We start from the raw sequence: 20,158 nt of genomic DNA, 5'->3' as shown, positions 1-20,158 counted from the left end.
TTCACCGTGTTAGCCAGGATGGTCTTGATCTCCTGACCTCGTGATCCACCTGTCTCGGCCTCCCAAAGTGCTGGGATTACAGGCTTGAGCCACCACACCCGGCCTCAAATCCGCTACTTTTAACCATTGCAGCATACAGTGTACCATAGAAAGCCATCGAGGAAGTATGATAGAGCCCACTTGAGTGACTTGACCTTTCTCTTCTCCCACGAAAGACATGTTTCCCACAAAACACTTCATGCTTCTCTCTTTCCATGTGCCCTTTCTCCCTTTCTCTAGGGGAAAGCTGATTGGTAACCAAAGAGATGAGAAACTAGGGAGATGGAACATTTTAAAAATATAAAATATAGTTAGTAGCTGCTTTAAAACTACCATTCCTGATTTTTTAAATACTTAATTGTTGATAGCTTGTGCTGTTCAAAAGCTTTCTCAGAAGTGTGTTTCTTTTTTTTCACCCAGGTTCATTGTCTTAGATCAGTTGACAACTTATTTGTGGTGGTTCAAGAATTTCAAGATTACCAATTCAAACAAATAAAGGTGAGCTATCGCAAACATGGTGGCTGATTTTTGTCTGTCTTCCCCAAAGAGATTATTTCCACTTTTCACAGTCTGTGAAAATTGAGCATTACTGTAGTCTTTGTAATAGAGAATACTGGGAGGCTTTTACAATAAATCTAGAGTTTTGCTGACAGTCTATCCCAAAAGATGTTTTTTAAAAATTAGTATTGAAAATCATTAAAGTTTATAAGAAAGAAAACACGCTGTTTTATTTATAAAAGATATAAACCTTAGATTTGCTTTGCTTTTACGTATATTTAGTTCCAAAATAGAATTGCTTCCAGAACATGAACCAAAGAACAAGTGACAATTTGTGTCTTCTACAGATAACACTTCCTCGCCATCCTGCTTTTGCTCTGCTTTCTTCTGTTTCTTCATTTTTTTGAAATAAAGCCAAAGTGATATCTAAATACTCCTTCAGTTGTTAGGACAACAGCTTTGTCTCCAGTATGTATTTAGCATCTGAATCCTAAATATTCAGCTGCTGCCTAAGCTGAAGGTTGAAAATAGATTGCAGCAAGGCTTTAGGTTTTTTCCACACTGCTTTTTGGTTAGGTTTCTAGAGTTCACTGCCTAAAAACATTTTTCTATCGGTTTTACCTATCTGAGAAGTAATCTTTTTAAAAACAACTGTGATATGCCACCTAATTGTCTAACTTTTATTTATTGGCAAACATGTTGATTTCCAAAACGTTATTCAAAAACCAATCAAAGTTGTATGAAACCACAGCCTAGAAGAAAACAAGACCAGACCTAAAAGAAGTCAGACTGAAAATAGGTAAAAATTTTATTAACAAAAATCTAACTTTTAGAAAAGCTTAAATCATTCTAATGAGTTCTGTTATTTTTAAGTATTCAGATGATAATCATGAATTGATTAGCCCCCACCCCCATCTTTTAAAAAATATTGAGAGTGGGGCCGGGCGTGGTGGCTCACACCTGTAATCCCAGCACTTTGGGAGGCCAAGGCGGGCGGATCACGAGGTCAGGAGATCGAGACCATCCTGGCTAACACGGTGAAACCCCGTCTCTACTAAAAATACAAAAAATGAGCCAGGCACGGTGACGGGCGCCTGTAGTCCCAGCTACTCGGGAGGCTGAGGCAGGAGAATGGCGTGAACCTGGGGAGGCAGAGCTTGTAGTGAGCAGAGACTGAGCCACTGCACTCTAGCCCGGGTGACAGAGCGAGACTCTGTCTCAAAAAAAAAAATGTATTGAAATGGGGTCTCACTGTGTTGCCCAGGCTGGTCTCAAACTTCTGGGCTCCAGTAATCCTTCCACTTAAGCCTCCCAAAGTGCTGGGATTACAGGTGTGAGCCATTGCACCTGACCCCCATTCCCCACCTCCATCCCCGCATTTTTTTTTTTTATTTTTGGGATGGAGTCTTGCTCTGTTGCCTAGGCTGGAGTGCAGTGGCATGATCTTGGCTCACTGCAACCTCTGCCACCCAGGTTCAAGTGATTCTCCTGCCTCAGCCTCCTGAGTATCTGGGACTACAGGTGTATGCTGCCACACCCGGCTAATTTTTTTTTTTTTTTTTTTTGAGACGGAGTCTCGCTCTGTCGCCCAGGCTGGAGTGCAGTGGTGTGATCTCGGCTCACTGCAGCCTCCACCTCCTGGGTTCACGCCATTCTCCTGCCTCAGCCTCCCGAGTAGCTGGGACTATGGGTGCCTGCCACCACACCGGGCTAATTTTTTGGGTTTTTTTAGTAGAGATGGGGTTTCAGCATCTTGGCCAGGCTGGTCTTGAATTCCTGACCTCATGATCCACCCGTCTTGGCCTCTCAAAGTGCTAGGATTACAGGTGTGAGCCACTGCGCCCGGCCTCCGTCTGCCTTTTTAAAAGTGTGAACAAATCTGATTTATATAGATTTTTAAAAACTAGTTAATGTATTTGGAGCAAACTTGTAAAGACTGAAAGGATATAGAGTGAAAAGTAAGTCTTTGTTCCTGTATCCCCGTGCCATGCAGCTCCCTCCCTGGAGGCAACAACTATCACCAATTTGTTGGGTGTTCTTCTGGAGATATTTTACAAATAAATGTATTTTATTTACACAAATGAAAGCATAGCGTACATACTTTTCTGTGCTACGCTTTTTTTTTCCATATACGAGTTGAGTATCCCTTATCTGAAATACTTGGGACCAGAAATGTTTTGATTTTTGTTTGTTTGTTTTTTGAAATACTCTGGTCTGGGTGCGGTGGCTCACGCCTGTAATCCCAGCACTTTGGGAAGCCAAGGCAGGTGGATCACGAGGTCAGGAGTTTGAGACCAGCCTGGCCAAGTTGGTGAAACACCGTCTCTACTAAAAATACAAAAAATTAGCAGTGGCGGGCTCCTGTAATTCCAGCTACTCAGGAGGCTGAGGTAGGAGAATCGCTTGAACCTGGGAGGCAGAGGTTGCAGTGAGCCGAGATCGCTCCACTGCACCCTAGCCTGAGTGACAGAGCAAGACTCCGTCTCAAGAAAAAAAAAAAGAAATACTCTGAGGGTGGAACCTATTTATAAACACAAGATTCATTTGTTTCATATATATGTTATGCATATAGCTTGAGGGTAATTTTATATGATTTTTAAAATAATTTATACATGAAACAAAGTTTGTGTACACTGAACCATCAGAAAGCAAAGGTGTCATTATCTCCGCTACCTGTGTGGCATCATGTTGGCACTTCAAAAAAGTTTTAGGTTTTGGATTTTGGACTTTGAGATTAGGAATGCTCAACCTATATGTTGGAGATCCTGGCAGTATCATTGCTGGAGTTGGCTGTGTATACTCCATTGTTTGGCTGTATTGTAATTTAACCAGTCCCATTTTAGGGCATGAGGGTTTTTCACATTCTTTTGCTGTTACAGTGGTGCAACAAATACACTATGTAAATTCTTGTACATACTCAAACTGAGTGTCATCTTCGTGTTTATCCCACTGATATTTATTGATAATGACAACTGTGTAGTCTTAGTTTTGTCATGCTTATACTTTTTGCTTTTTCTTAATTTGAAAAATGTCTACATTATGTCTTGTTTACTTTTTTCATGTGCCTGTGTTTTCTAATAGTTTGGAAGGTTTGTGTGTGTGTGTTCTAGCTGTTACCTTTATAACTACAATTTGATATTATCTACCTTATCTACCATATATACACAGTATTTTTTGAATCCCTGCTAAGAGCAATGATGAAATTGGCATATTTATACTTTTTTTCCTTTATTTTTCAGTTATTTTTCTTAGTGTTCACCCTTAAACCTTTAAATATACTTACATTTTATTTATCAGCTTTAACTTCTATCCTTGGACCTCTGGGTATAAGAGATGAGGGTATCAGTATGCCCATTTACATGCCAGTTTGTAACATTTACCTTCTGCTTTATAGTCACAATCCCTACATTTTTTCATTTTAGTGATATAATTAAATAGATTATAGCACACTATTTGTCCTTTTGTTAAAATTTGTATCTGTTGAGTGGCATGAGTTCAGAAATGTTTGTCTTTCACCTTTATATTTGGCTGATAGTTTGGGCATAAAATTTGGAGTTAAGTTTTCTTTCCTTAAGAGTATCGTAGTCAGTGTTCATTCTTTTTTGTAAAAGGTTTATTTTTTGAGACAGGATCTTGCTCTGTTGTCTAAGCTGGAGTGCAGTGGCGTGATCATAGCTCATTGGAGCCTTCACCTCCCAGGCTCAAGCAGGCCTCCCATCTCAGCTTCCTTTGTAGCTGGGACTACAGGCACGTGCCACCATGCCCAGCTAATTTTTGTATTTTTTTTGTAGAGACAGAGTTTTGCCATGTTGCCCAGTCTGGTCTCAAACTCCTGAGTTCAAGTAATCCACCTGCTTCAGCCTCCTAAAGTGCTGGGATTACAGGCGTAAGCTACCATATGCAGCCCACACTTTTCTTCTTATCATTATTTCCCAAACAATACAGTATAACAACTATTTCCGTAGCATTTACATTGTATCAGGTATCATTTTTAATATAGAGATGATTTGAGGTACTCTTGAGAGGATGTGTGTAGGTCATATGCAGACACTATACCATTTGATATGAGGGACTTTTAAGCATCTTTGGGTTTTGGTGTCTTTGGGGGTCCTAGAACCAGTGTTCCCCATGGATACTAACTGTCTGTAAGCAAAGTAGAGATTTATTTGTTTGATTATAGTGGTGGAAAATGAACGAATTTCTTTCTCTGTCCTTTACAGGAAGAAGTTCTAAAGGATTTTGAAGACTTGGCTGGAAAACTCCCATGGTCAAACCCCTTAAAAGTGTGGAAAATTAATGCCAGTTTTAAAAAGAAAAAAGCAAAGCGCAAAAAGATAAATCAGAATTTAAGTAAAGAGAAGATTAATAGTGGACAAGAAGTCAAAATCAATCAGAGAAATGTTAAAAAAGAGTTCACTAGCCATGCTTTAGATTCTCATATCTTAGATTATTATGAAAATCCAGCCATCAAAGAGGACGTGTCAACATTAGTAGGTGATGATTTGGCATCTTCCAAAGATGAGACTGATGAAAGCTCAAAAGAAGAAACTGAGCCTCAAGTGCTAAAGTTTAGAGTCACATGCAACAGGGCAGGAGAGAAACATTGCTTTACCTCAAATGAGGCTGCAAGAGATTTTGGGGGTGCTGTTCAAGATTATTTTAAGTGGAAGGCTGATATGACCAACTTTGATGTGGAGGTAGGTATAGCCTCTGACTGTGGTGATTGAAGAGTGCTGTCACAGATTTGTAGAATTTTCAGACTAACCCAGTGTTATGCACAATTAAATTGAAATAGTAGGGTGTGGTTAAGAAGAGCATAGTCTTTGGAGACAGATTTAGATCCAAATTTTGACTCCACAACTGTATTAACTTTGGACTAGATAGTCTCTGAGTCTCTGTTTCAAATGGAGCCAATAATAGTATGCACCTTTAAAGTTATCCTGAAGGTTAAATAAGGTACATTTAAAATATTTGGTGCAATACCTTGCATACACTAAGTGCTCCGCAGATGGAAGCTATCAAGGTTGAGTTGTCTTCTTTTTCTTTTTCGAGACAGAGTCTTGCTCTGTCACCCAGGCTGGAGTGCAGTGGTATGATCTCAGCCTACTGCAGCCTCTACCTTCCTGGTTCAAGTGATTCTTGTGCTCAGCCTCCCAAGTAACTGGGGCTATAGGCACATACCACCACACCTGGTTAATTTTTGTATTTTTTAGTAGACATGGGGTTTCACCATGTTGGCTAGGCTGGGCTCAAACTCCTGTAGTGATCTGCCTGTCTTGGTCTCCCAAAGTGCCAGGATTACAGGCATGAGCCACCACACCTGGCCTGATTTCTAATAGAGTACTCTTTTACTGTATTATGTGGACTTTCATATTATGAAATTCAACCAGAATTAAAATAGTTATTTTGTTTTTGTGTGTCTTGGTGGCAGAGCTTTGCTACTGAAAAAATAAAATAAGGCTGGGCGCAGTGGCTCATGCCTGTAATCCCAGCACTTTGGGAGGCTGAGGCAGGTGGATCACTTGAGGTCAGGAACTCGAGACCAGCATGGCCAACATGGTGAAACCTGGTCTCTACTAAAAATACAAAAATTGACCCGGTGTGATGGCACGCTCCTGTGATCCCAGCTACTGGGGAGGCTGAGGCAGGAGAATCACTTGAACCAGGGAGGTGGAGGTTGCAGTGAGCCGAGATCATGACACTGCACTCCAGCCTGGGTGACAAAGCAAGACTCCATCTCCCAAAAAAAAAAAAAGAAAAGTGCGTTTTTTAAACAAACCCTGACCTTCTCAAATCAGGACATCTTTGCTAATACTCGTCGTAGAGTCAGCTCTCCTCTTTCTTAAATTCTGCTAGATTTCCAAAGCCAGGTACCTCATTTTAGTATGTTTGCTTTCCTTGGTCTTAATCCTCTTTTACCTAGGTGATTGACATGTGAGCCATAGGAACTAGAGTCGTTAAGACTCTTGACAGCTTAAAACGTCTATAGCAGCTGATGTATTTACCAAAGAGCCAATTTCTGTTGCTTTTGGTACACTTGAATCTGGGGCAAGTCACTGATTCTAACTTTTTTGTGCATGTCAAATCAGTAGTATAATTCCCCATTCCTTTTTTTCCTCATATACTGCCATGAAAATGAATAGGTGGCTCACACCTGTAATTCCAGTACTTTGGGAGGCCGCGGCAGGCAGATCGCTTGAGCCTAAGAATTCGAGACCAGCCTGGGCAGAACAGGGAGACCCTGTCTCTACTAAAAATAAAAGAAATTTTTTAAAAAAGAAAATGAATAGGTTAACTAGAACAGTGATGTCTAAAAGTTAGCAAGGTGATTCAGAGGACAGTTTCTGGAGCCGTGCCGCATTAGGTTAAATCCCAGAGGAGGCTGGGTGTGGTGACACATACCTGTAATCCCAGCACTTTGGGAGGTCGAGATTGGAGGATTGCTTGAGGCCCGGAGTTCAAGACCCGCCTAGGCGACATAGGGAGACCTTGTCGCTACAAAAAAAAAAAAAAAATAGCTGAGTATGATGACATACGCCTGTAGTCCCAGGTACTTGGGAGGCTGAAGTAAGAGGATCGCCTGAGCCTAGGAAGTCCAGGCCACAGTGATCTGTGATTGTGCCACTGCACTCCATCCTGGGCAACAGAGACAAACCCTGTCTCAAAAAAAAAAAAAAGGAATTTCAGAGGAGCTGTCTTTGTGCCTCAATATCCTCTTTTATAAGGGGAATAATACCTAGCTTAGGGGATGTGAATATGAGATGAGGCCATGTATGTAAATGTGTAGAATAGTGCTTTGCATTAGGAAGTGCTATGAGTGTCAGCTGTGCTTCTGCTGTGGTTAAGCCCAGGAAATCTTTCGGTGAAAGATTGGGTAACAGTTTAGTTTAGTTCACTTTTGAGACAGGGTCTCGCTGTATCACCCAGACTGGAGTGCAGTGGTGCAATCATGGCTCACTGAAGCCTTGACCTCCCAGGCTCAAGCTATCCTCCCACCTCAGCCTCCCGAGTAGCTGGAGCTACGGGCATGTGCCACCGCACTCAGTGTAATAAGACTTTTTATTTGAGGCTTTACCAATTTTTAAAACTTTTTTGTTGAGATATACTTTGCATTAAGTACACAAATCTTAAGTGTACACTTCAGTAAGTTTTTACTTATATACACGATGTGTAACTAGCATCCAGATAAAGATACAAAGTATTTCCAGTACCTCAGGGGCTCCCCTTGCCCTTTGCCAGTCAGTACCCACTCAAGGCAATCACTAATCTGCTACCACCAAAAATTAGTTTTGCCAATTTTTGTACTTCATATAAATGAAGTCATATAGTATATACTTTTTGTCATTCATTTTAACATCTATTATTTTCTTTTAATTCACTATATTTATTGGCTACAACCACCAGATGTCACCCCAATTTTTATAACACAAACATATTTTGAAGGCTTAGAGGTTTTTTAATATGTATTTTTTAAATGTCTTAAATTTTTAGACAGTTCTGGGCTGTGGTGTGCTATGCTGATCAGGTGTTCGCACTAAGTTTGGCATCAATATGGTGACCTCCCAGGAGTAGGGGACCGGCCCAGGTCAGAAAAGTCTTACTACAAAGTGCAGTTTGAACAATCCTAAAACTATTTTGTCTTGTTCCACTTTACTATAGGTTCTTTTGAACATCCATGATAACGAAGTCATTGTGGGCATTGCATTGACTGAAGAGAGTCTCCACCGAAGAAATATAACACATTTTGGACCTACAACTCTTAGATCAACTCTTGCCTATGGGATGCTCAGGTAAGAAAATGAGTTTGCCGTCCAGCTTAAAGTGGCACCTTGGTTTGAATGTTCCCTTCCAAAATACTGATTTGTGTGTATGTGTGTTTGAGGTACTGTGTTGGAATTAGTGGATAAAGAAAGGAAAGCTAATGATCTATTTCTTTCCCTTCTATCCAATATTGACTCCTTGTGATCTGAAAATGCTGCTTAATAGGTGGCTCAGTTTTCTTTATTTCTTTTCAGTTTTCTTTATTTCATTTTTTGAGACAAAGTCTCACTCTGTTGCCCAGGCTGGAGTGCAGTGGTGAGATCTCGACTCAGTATAACCTCTGCCTCCCGGCTTCAAGTATTTCTCCTGTCTCAGCCAAGTAGCTGGGATTATGGGCGCCTGCCACCACGCCCAGATAATTTTTGTATTTTTTAATAGAGACAACATTTCACCATGTTGGCGAGGCTCGTCTCAAATACCTAACCTCGGGTGATCCACCCGCCTCTGCCTCCCAAGGTGCTGGGATTACAGGTGTGAGCCACCGCACCCAGTTTTCTTGATTTTAAAATGAGAGTGATAGTTTTCACCTACCTCTTGAATGCAGTTACCACATTTCTGTTTAGCAAGGATATGTGTGTTGGGAGATAGAGCAAATTTTGCTGTTTCATTTCTGTGCAGTGAAAAAGATGAAAGCAGATATTTGTATTTGTGTAAAGTGTAAATGAACAGAAAGAGCCTTTACTTATATTTTTAAGCTTTATACTCACAGCAACCCAGGAATCATCCTAGAATTTTTCACTTTTCAGAGTGCAAGACCTATCTTTCCTTCTCCTTTGCCCTTCTCTCTTTTATTGGGTGCTGCTTTTCACCACTTGAAAATGTTTATTTTCTCTAAGCTTCTGTTTTCCAGATGGCAAAATGAATTTGATATGAGACTTAAAGGATTATTAGTGAGGATTACATGCTGAAGCATATGCAAAATACCTATTATATACAGTGCCTGGTATGTCCTGGTAGTTTTAAGTCCAGTCATGCATCACTTAACAACAGGGATGCATTCTGAAAAATGTGTCATCGTGCAATTTCATCATTGTGTGAACCTCATGAAGTGTACTTATACAAATCTAGATGGTGTAGCCTACTACACACCTGGGCTATGTGGTATCTTCTATTGCTTCTGGGCTACAAACCTATACAGCATGTTATTGTACTGAATATTGTAGTCAGTTGTGATGTAGTGGTAAGTATTTGTGTATCTAAACATACAAGGGGTAGGGTAAAAATATGGTGTTATAATTACTGCATTCATATATTTGGTCCACCATTGATTGGAAGATTGTTATGCAGCACCTGACTGTATTCCTTTTGTTCCAATCTTTTATCTTCCTAACATATTAATTCAATGACAATAATAGAAAATTGGGCCCATTTGATAAAGGAAAATTTTCTAGTCTTCATTAATTTAACAAATATGCATTATCTACTGCTAGGCATATGGTAGAAACCAGGGATAGACAGAGGGTATTATTTTGCGTGCAAATATTAAAAACCTAAGTAAACAAGTTTAGGATAAAAAAGTGATGATTGTGCCAGGGAGGGTTTTTTGGAAAGATAAAGAGAAATCTTGGGGATTCTACAGAAAAACTGAATGTTGGTTCTCAAGAAGGGTAGGAACCACATCTTGGAAAACCGCCAGAAATGTGGGCAGCCATTTTTATCTCCCCTTAGAGCCTGTGTACTCTTGTCGCTTCTCATCTACATGCTTTCTCATCTAAATTTATGTATTTCCAATTCCAAACGACCAACCCACCTTGCGTAGGGCTTTTAGCTCTTTGTTCCAAATTCCTGGAAGAGAGAATCTGATTGACATTGTTTTGGTCAGTTATTCACCCCTGATCATCAGGAATGGCTTGGAGTACAGGGTGCTTACCCCCTTAAGAGGGTTGCCAAGGATTCTGTTGCCATGTGTTGAGGAGTAGGAACAAGGACATAGAGCAGGACCAATGTTACAATAAGAACCCACTATTAACCCCAAGAATCTGTCTTATGAGGGAGATAAACAGTTATCATATATGTGATAAGTCCCACACCAGCACATGAAAAGATGAGAACAAGAGAAGGGAAGAAACCTACTGACCTGTTTCAGGGTGGGATGCTTCATAAAGAGGATAACACTTAAGCCATTAACAGTAATGCCTCTGATCTTGAATCTGTTACCTACTGGTTTTGTGTCCCTGGGCAGGTAACTTCATGTTTCCTTGCATCAGCTTACCTTTAAAACGAGAATAATGATAATTATCTAACAGGGTCATTACTGAGGATTCCGTGAGATAATGCATGGAAAGAGCTTAAGTCCTTGCCCAGCAAATACTAAGTGCTCAAAGTAAAGCATTTTTTTCCTTTTTTTATTACCTAGTCCCACAGAGCAATTTTTTTTATGTCAAGATTATTATCTTTAAATTCAAAAGGAAAGGAATACTGAATGTCTCATTGCCAGTATCCTTATATTGATGCATGTTTGACTTGAGACATTTTTGAGTCTATTTAATGTAATACAGGTTTCTATTGAAAACAACACTGTTGTCTAAAAGTATGCATGTGTGTGGTGTGTCTGTGTGTACATGTGTGTACTTTAAGATGTCTGCAAACCAAATTTCATCTGAGAGTGAAATGGGATTTAGTTATATGTAATGATTTTTTTTCCCGAGTAATAGAATATACAGTCAACATATCATTAAAAATTTATTATTTATTTATTTATTATCTTTTTTTTTTTGAGACGACGTCTTGCTCTGTCACCCAGGCTGGATCTCACATGATCTTGGCTCACTGCAATCCCTACCTTCTGGGTTCAAGCAAGTCTCAGCCTCCCTACTAGCTGGGATTACAGGCACCCGCCACCACGCCCAGCTAATTTTTTGTATTTTTAGTGGAGACAGGTTTCGCCATGTTGGCCAGGCTTGTCTTGAATTCCTGACCTCAAGTGATCCGCCTATCTCAGCCTCCCAAAGTGCCGGGATTACAGGCGTGAGTCACCGTGCCCAGCCATAAGTTGATTTTTAAAATGTGTAGATTGGTGTTCCTTCAGGCTAGTGTGATAGGTCCTCAAACTTACAGCTTCAGGAATCATCAGTACAGAAGCCTCAACTTTTGGGTGAGTCTTCATATAGGCTGTTTTCTTTTCTCTAGGCTCTGTGATCCTCTACCTTATGATATAATAGTTGATCCGATGTGTGGAACTGGGGCAATACCAATAGAGGTAATCATATTTCTTTAGCTTTTAGATAAGAGTGATACATACAGAATATTCAAGACCCAGTGGGCAAATTAGACATAATGAAATCTCCATGGTTGGATCAGTGGACCTAAGAGTTTTAAATTAACAATAGAAAAGTTGGAACTTTTTTGTAAAGAATGTAACTACTTATTTCTTTACAAAATAAGGCAATTTTCTTCTTTGTAATCCACTTAAGTTCCTAGAGGGAATAAGTATAGTTGTAAAAAGGGGAAACTTATGAATATTACTTGGATTTTTTAGGAAGTCTGACAAGCTTAATACCAAATGCTCTTAACTAGTTTTCAAAATTACCGTGATATTGAGAGGACTTATAACAACTGTATAAAGCAAAGCAAGAAATGGAAAGGCATTTTCTAAATGGAGAATATTTCACAGTAGAGTCCCCTGAATAATCAGTATCATCTATATGTTTTTAAACAATTTAGAAGAGGGAGCTCCCGGTAAAGTCACTGAAGTTTGTATGAAACATAGTAGTTCTTCCCTATAGTATACTGAAAGCCAATTTGAATAAACTGCAGGGAGACACCGCAGATTATATGACTGGGTAGAAACTGGACAGATGAGCAAGTCCAAAGCAAGACCACCAGGGGAGAAATAATCCAAACTGTAATTAGAAAATGTTATCTGTGTTCTGGGAGTTAAAATCCAAGAGTGAAATCGTAGAAGTCTACATGATGACTGTGTTCTGTGAGAGCTAGAGAAATTACTGTGGCTTAAAGAGACTGCACAGTAAAAACCCAATCCTTCTTGTGACCAAGAAGGATTCTGGGAACAAAGCAGAGTGTTGTTTTCTAGTGTGAAATCATGATATGTGTATGAAATAGCAGGTAAAGTCACTGCATGTCAAGAAATACACAACAGAGCTCCGGGTGAAAATAAAGGCCAAAAAAATTAAAACATGAAGTTTGAGCCATTTCCATGTAAGAGTAGACATGCAGATGTCAGTGTAGAAAAACTTAAGCTGATATGTGATCAAAATGAATAAAATTATGAAGAAATTGACAAGGTATATATAAAGATTTATTCACCAAAGTATAAAATACTTGATCTAGAATACTTTTTTTTTTTTAAATTTAGAAGTGTTACACTGTAAAACCCAATTCTTTCCAATGCTGAAAATCCAAATAGGTTTAGGAGGAAAAAAAAAATTTTTGGGAATCAGAATCACTGAGAGGCTTCCTCAAACTCTGGGTCCCCTCTACATCCCCACCCACCCAAACTTCTGGGATACTTCAACTTCCCTTTTGTTTGAAGTCATCGTAAGATTGTAGACAGGAGTATGTCATCACCCTCAAGTGTCTGGGCAAAAGAAAAACTTATGAAGCACTGTACTCGTGGATGAGAAGTATGTTACTGTTCACAAAGGAACACAAAGGTGTTTGCTACTCACCCCTAAGCAGAGGCAGACTTTTCCCAGCTTTCATGTCAGAAACCTTCTGTTAATCTGCATAGAACATTGTTCAGGCCTAAGGTCACATGTCACCTCATTCCACAAATGATATGTGACAACTTGGTATTTATGTTCTGCTGACAGGTTTTTCATTTAAAATTACAAAATCCTTCCAGTGATATGGTGGTTACCATTCAAAAGCCTATCATACAAAGGAAATTGCATTTTTTTATTATTTTTTTTTTGACCTGGGGTCTTGCTCTGTCAACCAGGCTGGAGTGCAGTGGTGTGATCTCAGCTCCCTGCAACCTCTGCCTCCCTGGCTTAAGCCATCCTCCCACCTCAGCCTCTCGAGCAGCTGAGACTCAGGTGCACACCACCACGCCCAGCTGATTTTTGTGTTTTTGTAGAGATGGGGTTTCGCCATGTTCCCAGGCTGGTCTCAAACTCCTGGGCTCAAGAAATCCTCCTGCTTCAGCTTCCCAAAGTACTGGGATTTCAGGTGTGAACCACCATGCCCAGCTGGAAATAACATTTTATTTTGCAGTTCTCAAATATATCAGATTATGTAAACTCCCACAACCACAAAAGAGTATAGGTTTGATCAGTTTAATTTGGTTAATATTTTCAAACCGCATTTACTTAGAATTTATTTAGTGTGCCAGACGCTGCTGGATGAGGAACTGAAGAAAATACTAGACCTGACCTCAGAGAGCTCCCGGGTTAGTTGGGAAGTGCAAAGGGGAAGAAGTAATTAACAGTGGAACAAGTGCAGTGGCAGAGGTACCTACATACAAAGTGCTTTTGGGAGCGGCACATAAGACTGCTTGGAGAGTTAAGGTTGGTGTCGAAAGGGCATGAGTTTTGAGCTGGGTCTTACGAGATGGGTAGTGGTTCAGCAAGCAGAGAAAGAATAAGAGGGCATTTTCAGCCAGGGAAATAGCACAGTTGACAACATGCAATGTTTTGCCATTCTAGAGAAGCACTGGATTCTCTTTGTTTCTTAACAATTTAAATAATCACATTTTGCAGTTTGCTACTTTTGTTTTAACATATACTCTTACCTTTTAGGGGGCTACTGAATGGACTGACTGTTTCCATATTGCTGGTGATAATAATCCACTGGCTGTGAATAGAGCAGCAAATAACATTGCATCTTTATTGACCAAGAGCCAAATTAAAGAAGGGTAAAAATTTAAAAGATTTCTTAGCATCTTTTAGAGTTAGAGAATCATTTTTTATATTGACTTTATGAATTAAAACTCCCAGTGCATTGTGACATCATTGTTACGAAAATGAATACACTGAGACTCCATTTACATTTTTAAAGTTTATTGAAAATAATTATATTTTAAAAACATTATTTTAGCTATAATTTCCCCACCATATGCAATTTTTCATTTCTGTCTTATTCATATGTCTTTTCCCCCACATACTGGAAGAATATAGATTCATTTTAATTTCACAAAATTTTAAACACTGTATTTTTACATAGGCTTCTTTTTTGCTTTGGGGACAGGGTCTCATTTTGTCACTCAGGCTGGAGTGCAGTGGCATGATCATGGCTCACTGTAGCCTCAACCTACTGGACTCAAGCAGTCCTCCTGCCTCGGCCTCCCTAGTAGCTAGGAATACAGGCATGTGCCACCATACCCAGCTAATTTTTTAAATTCTTCATAGAGATGGGGGTCTTGCTGTTTTGTCCAGGCTGGTGTAGAACTCCTGGCCTCAAGAGATCCTCCCGCTTCAGCCTTCCAAAATGCTGGGGTTAGAGACACGCGTCACCACACCTGGACCATAGTCTTTTAAAGTCACTACATAAATTCCATTGTACAGAAATACTGCAGTTTATATAGCCTCTCCTCTGTTTTATTACTAAGTCATTGGTTATATATTTCATTGTCTCTCTGATCTAATTTTTTAGGACAGTGCTTTTCAAACATTAATGTACATGTGAATCACCTGGGAGTACTGTTAACACAGATTTTGATTCAGTAGTTTGGGATGGGATCTAAGAGTCTGCATTTTCCAGGAAACTCTGGGACAATGCTGATGCTGCTGGTCTATGGATCAACATTCAATCCTTTTACATATATTAAGACTAGTTGGAAGGTTTCAATTTTCTTAAATACTGATTTATTTTATTGTGATGAATTAATTTTGAATGGTTCTTTCATGTTTATTGAGTTTATTTTTTTTATGAGCCTAGTATATGGCCAGTCTTTTTTTTTTTTAATTAAAACTGATAAACATTTAAACAAACTTTCTTTTCTAGCTTCTGAATATTTTATCTTGTTTGTATCTACACTTTTTGTCTATTCAACCTGTACTTTTTTTTTTTTTTTTTTTGAGACCGAGCGCTCCGCCTCCCGACTTCACGCCATTCTCCTGCCTCAGCGCTCCAGAATAGCTGGGACTACAGGCGCCCACCACCATGCCCAGCTAATTTCTTTTTAGTATTTTTAGTAGAGACGGGTTTTCACCCTGTTTCATCCTGTTAGCCATGATGGTCTCGATCTCCTGACCTCATGATCTTCCCGCCCTGGCCTCCCAAAGTGCTGGGATTACAGGCGTGAGCCACCGTGCCTGGCCTCAACCTGTACAGTACTTTCTATTCATTTTACTTTGGTTTTTAATATTTTTTGCCTTACGCTTTGTTTTGTGCAGTTATTCATATGTGGTTGTAATACATATTTTATATGTACTTTAAAAAATTATGTAGTGATTGCCTTTATTGCATTTTTTTCTTAAATTCTTCATTAAATGTCAATTAAATCCTTAATTTCTGCTGATAGCCTTTGACTTACCTTCAGTTCTTAGCCTGTGCATTATTTTGTTTCTTAAACCAGTTACTTTGCCTTAATGGGGAGGATTTAAATCCTTTGTATTTATTATTATTCATTCTGTCTTCTGTCATCTATATTTTTTATCTTAACTTTTTTCTTAGTCTTGTTTTATATAGCATGGTACATATATTTCCTTTTGGTTTTTCATCTTAAAACAATTACCTATATATTTACCAATTTTACATATCTGTTTTTCTTTTAGGTCTCCTGTTATTACTAGTTTTACAAACTTTATTCTTCAGATACGTCGCCCCATAATCTTTTCTTTAGTGTGCTTGATTTTTCCAGTGTATGTTTTATCAGCAACTTAATTTTTATATCATCGGTTATGTAATTTACTGCTTCGGCATTGTTTTTAAAGTTGTCTTTTGCAGTTCTTTGCATTACAATCATGTTTTCAGTTTGTTTTCTTTTTTTCTGAGATGGGGTCTTGCTCTGTCACCCAGGCTGGAGTACAGTGGCACAATCCTAGCTCACTTCATCTTTCAACTCCTGGGCTCAAGTGGTCCTCCCACCTCATCCTCCTGAGTAGCTGGGACTATAGGTGTGTGCCATCATGCCTTGCTAACTTTAAAAAAAAAAATTTTTTAGAGACAAGGTCTCACAGTGTTGTTGCGCAGCTGGTCTCAAATTCCTGCACTCCAGTGATCTTCCCACCTCAGCCCCTGAAAGTGCTGATTATAGGCACGAGCACCATGCCCAGCCTGACCTATTTTTTACCTTTGTGCCACTTCTTAAATTTTGAATAGGTCGATATTATCACTGATATTCTTAGCATTTTATATTTTGCTGTAGCAGTCTCTTTTCAGAAACAAAAATTGTTGTAACGATTTTATGCTTCACAATATGTTGAAGCACCTTTCCTTTGTCCCCACAGCAAACCATCCTGGGGCTTGCCCATAGATGCTGTTCAGTGGGATATCTGTAATCTGCCATTGAGAACTGGTTCTGTGGATATTATTGTAACAGATTTGCCATTTGGAAAAAGGTGAGAATTGGTTGGTTTTTTTTTTTTAAATGAATTTTACTTTCACTTGTTATACTACTATCTGCAAGACTTCTAAATATGTCATTATTTTCCTTGTGTTTATTCTGTCAGGAAAAAAATCTTGAATTTTAGCAGACTTAGCAGAGCTGTTTTTCACTGAACAACATGATGGATTCACCCATTATGTTTCTTCTGTGAACTCTCAGGAATGTATTAACTACATTTTGAATCCTGACCATCATAGGAGGTTCATTTTTAAATTACCTATAATTCACTTTTTAGCCCATTCTTGAATTATATATTTTACACAAAAAGGTGGTGGAAGACTTGGTTCTGATTCTGTTTCTCAGCATAAATGATTTTTCTTTTTTTTTTTTTTCTTTTTTTGAGACAGAGCCCCGTTCTGTTGCCCAGGCTGGAGTGCAGTGGCATGATCTCGGCTCACAGCAACCTCTGCCTCCCGGGTTCAAGCGATTCTCCTGCCTCACCCTCCTGAGTAGCTTGGATTACGGGCACGTGCCATCATGCCCAGCTAATTTTTGTATTTTTAGTTAAGATGGGGTTTCACCATGTTGGCCAGGCTTGTCTCAAACTCCTGACCTCAGGTGATCCGCCCGCCTCAGCCTCCCGAACTGCTGGGATTACAGGCATGAGCCACCAAAACACCCAGCCTAAATGATTTCTAATCACTTGTTTGGTTCATATAGTTTGACTGCTTATTAAACTCACTAAGAGGGCAAGTTATATAACATAGTTGTCAAAAAAAATTATTTTTGATTCAGAATTCTAAGCAGTTTACTAACTCAGCTTATTTCATTGACATGTAATGGCAAAGGTCTGGTTTCTAAAGCTACAGCTGTTTTTCATGCCTCAGGATGCATGAAACTGTTTTGTTTCATATACTCCTTCTATTTTGTATCTTTTGCAACAGTATTTGACTCACTAGTCCTTCTATTATAGGATGGGATCCAAGAAGAGAAATTGGAACCTTTATCCAGCTTGCCTACGGGAGATGAGCCGTGTCTGCACACCTACCACGGGCCGAGCTGTACTACTTACTCAAGACACAAAATGCTTTACCAAGGTGCTATACACATTAGCTCAAAATCGCAGCCTCTGGCAACTTTGGGATCTTTTTGAGTAGATTTGGGGATGTTTGTTTGGATAAGATTTGTTTTCTCTTTCCCTGAGGTTTCTTATCAGGCAGCTAAGAATCCTGGTTGGTGTAAAAGTAGATTGTCAACCTAATTGCTGTGGTTTTTGTGTGTACACAGGCATTATCTGGAATGCGACATGTATGGCGAAAGGTGGATACGGTCTGGGTGAACGTTGGTGGCCTTCGTGCTGCAGTTTATGTACTGATACGTACACCTCAAGCTTTTGTTCATCCTTCAGAACAAGATGGAGAAAAAGGAACTCTTTGGTAATACAAAGGATGAAGATGACTAATAGTACTTGTACTTCCCACCACTGGAAATGTTAGCATAAAGAACTTGGCAGAGAAAAATAGTATTAACAAAAGTGCAGTCTGCACTCTTTAAACCTGTTTAAGGCTCTTCATCCTGGTTAGCAAAAGGTGTGAATGTAATGTGATGGAATTTAAAAGTTTTATGAGACCAGGCACAGTGGCTCACGACTAATTCCAGCAGTTTGGGAGGCTGAAGTGTGCAGATCACCTGAGGTCCAGAGGCCAGCCTGGCCAACATGGTGAAACCACGCCTCTTCTAGAAATACAAAAAAAATCAGCCAGGCATGGTGGTGGGCGCCTGTAATCCCAGCTACTCAGGAGGCTGAGGCTAGAGAATCACTTGAACCCGGGAGGTGGAGGTTGCGGTGAGCCGAGATCACACCATTGCACTCCAGCCTGTGCAACAAGAGTGAAACTCCGTCTCAAAAAAAAAAAAAAATTTTATAAGAAAGAGCTTTTCCTTGAAGCTCTTGTGAAGTGGTAGCTTAATTAGTATTTTGTTGAAAATACTTTCAAGATGCCTAGTGAAAAGCCTACTTTTAAAGTGCTCTGAGATTGGAGTTTAGAACATTTTATTTTCAGGCTTTATAGCCTATTTTCCATTGTGTCAAGTGCAAAGCTACTCTGGCCCAAAGGAAAGGCAGAGAACATAATTACATCTTAGGCCACATTTCATTGTCTTTGCAGCTTTGCTAATCCAGTTGTTCAAGTTCTTTACCTCAATCTGAAGGAATGAAGCATTACATTTTGTGAATGGTGTTCAGCCTGTAAGACAAAATCTCACAAGACCTATAGGAAAGTTTACCATCTGCCTTAAATATTAAAATATCCATCTGTTACTCAGATTAACATATAGAACGAAAATAGAGGTCTAGGAATTATCAAAAGGTACTGCAAAAATACTGTTAGTATAGAACATTTCTATTTGTAAATAGCACATACATTGATAGATGGGGTATGGGACCAACAAACCAAATTAAAAGAAATTGTTTTTCTTTCAGTACACTAAGGTGTGTTTTCAAAACCAAACACAAGCCTGTCAGAGTATTTGTTGGCTAGTTTCTTAAAAGGCCAAGAGAAAAAAGCTGATGTTATCTTTGGAAAACTTTTGGGAGTTACGTGAGTTTGTTACTTTCTCCTGGATCACTATTCACATTTAATTGCTTTTCCAGTTCCAACAAGTCCTTCTTGAGAGTTTTGTGGAAAATGGTGCTTCCCTGGAACAAAGAGTAGTTGAGGTTTTTTGTGGAACTCATCATAGTATTATTTGGAGCCTCTGGCTGCATGCGTTCAGGATAGATTTTCAGTATCCTATTAATATTATAATAGTACTCCTCTTAATACTTTCTGATGTCTCCATTGAGAATAAAAGGACACAATACCTTCGAAAGAAGAGTTCACATTAGCAGCACAGCCAGCAATCTTCATCTGGTTTCTCTGATCTCCTACCCCACACTTCATAATGAATGGGAAATAAGATGTTTCTGAAGATTTTATATCCTAGACTGGCCATTTTGCCACTATCAGAATTCCCAGCTGCTTTATTTATGGGCCGAACACAAAACTTTTCACCTGATGGAAGAAACCATTTAAACCTCAAATTAAGCAACCCACAGAACCAGGAAATTCAAGGACCATGTCTGTTTTCACCACGATGTCTTTTTTTTCCCCCACTAAGTGCGGGGTACTGTATCTGCCAGAGTGGGTATTTGTTGAACAAACGAATATTTTTGCCTACTAGCTTAGTTTTTAAGGAAGTAATTTTTTACTTGATTCATCATAGCTTTAATCCTATTAAATACTACAATAAAAATTTGACAAGACTGATGCAAATATGTGGTGGGCAATAGTTTGCCATCTTCTTCCCTAG

The 20,158-nt window shown here is 39.3% G+C and overlaps 1 protein-coding gene across 1 annotated transcript in view; it reads left to right on the top strand.

The window, feature by feature from the left end:
- Positions 1-20,116, top strand: part of THUMPD3 (THUMP domain containing 3) — a 23,766-nt gene extending 3,650 nt beyond the window's left edge. Inside the window, exons 4-11 of the mRNA XM_011998593.1 lie at positions 460-537; positions 4,758-5,234; positions 8,197-8,327; positions 11,488-11,557; positions 14,058-14,173; positions 16,710-16,820; positions 17,781-17,904; positions 18,095-20,116. Of these exons, the coding sequence (XP_011853983.1) occupies positions 460-537; positions 4,758-5,234; positions 8,197-8,327; positions 11,488-11,557; positions 14,058-14,173; positions 16,710-16,820; positions 17,781-17,904; positions 18,095-18,247 (1,260 nt within the window). The 3' untranslated portion in view covers positions 18,248-20,116. The remainder of the gene's footprint in view (positions 1-459; positions 538-4,757; positions 5,235-8,196; positions 8,328-11,487; positions 11,558-14,057; positions 14,174-16,709; positions 16,821-17,780; positions 17,905-18,094) is intronic.
- The last annotated feature ends 42 nt before the right edge of the window (positions 20,117-20,158 follow it).

Source organism: Mandrillus leucophaeus, unplaced genomic scaffold (assembly GCF_000951045.1).
Source record: "Mandrillus leucophaeus isolate KB7577 unplaced genomic scaffold, Mleu.le_1.0 Scaffold576, whole genome shotgun sequence".
NCBI classification, from domain to species: Eukaryota; Metazoa; Chordata; class Mammalia; order Primates; family Cercopithecidae; genus Mandrillus; species Mandrillus leucophaeus.
This window is presented reverse-complemented; position numbering and strand designations above follow the sequence as displayed.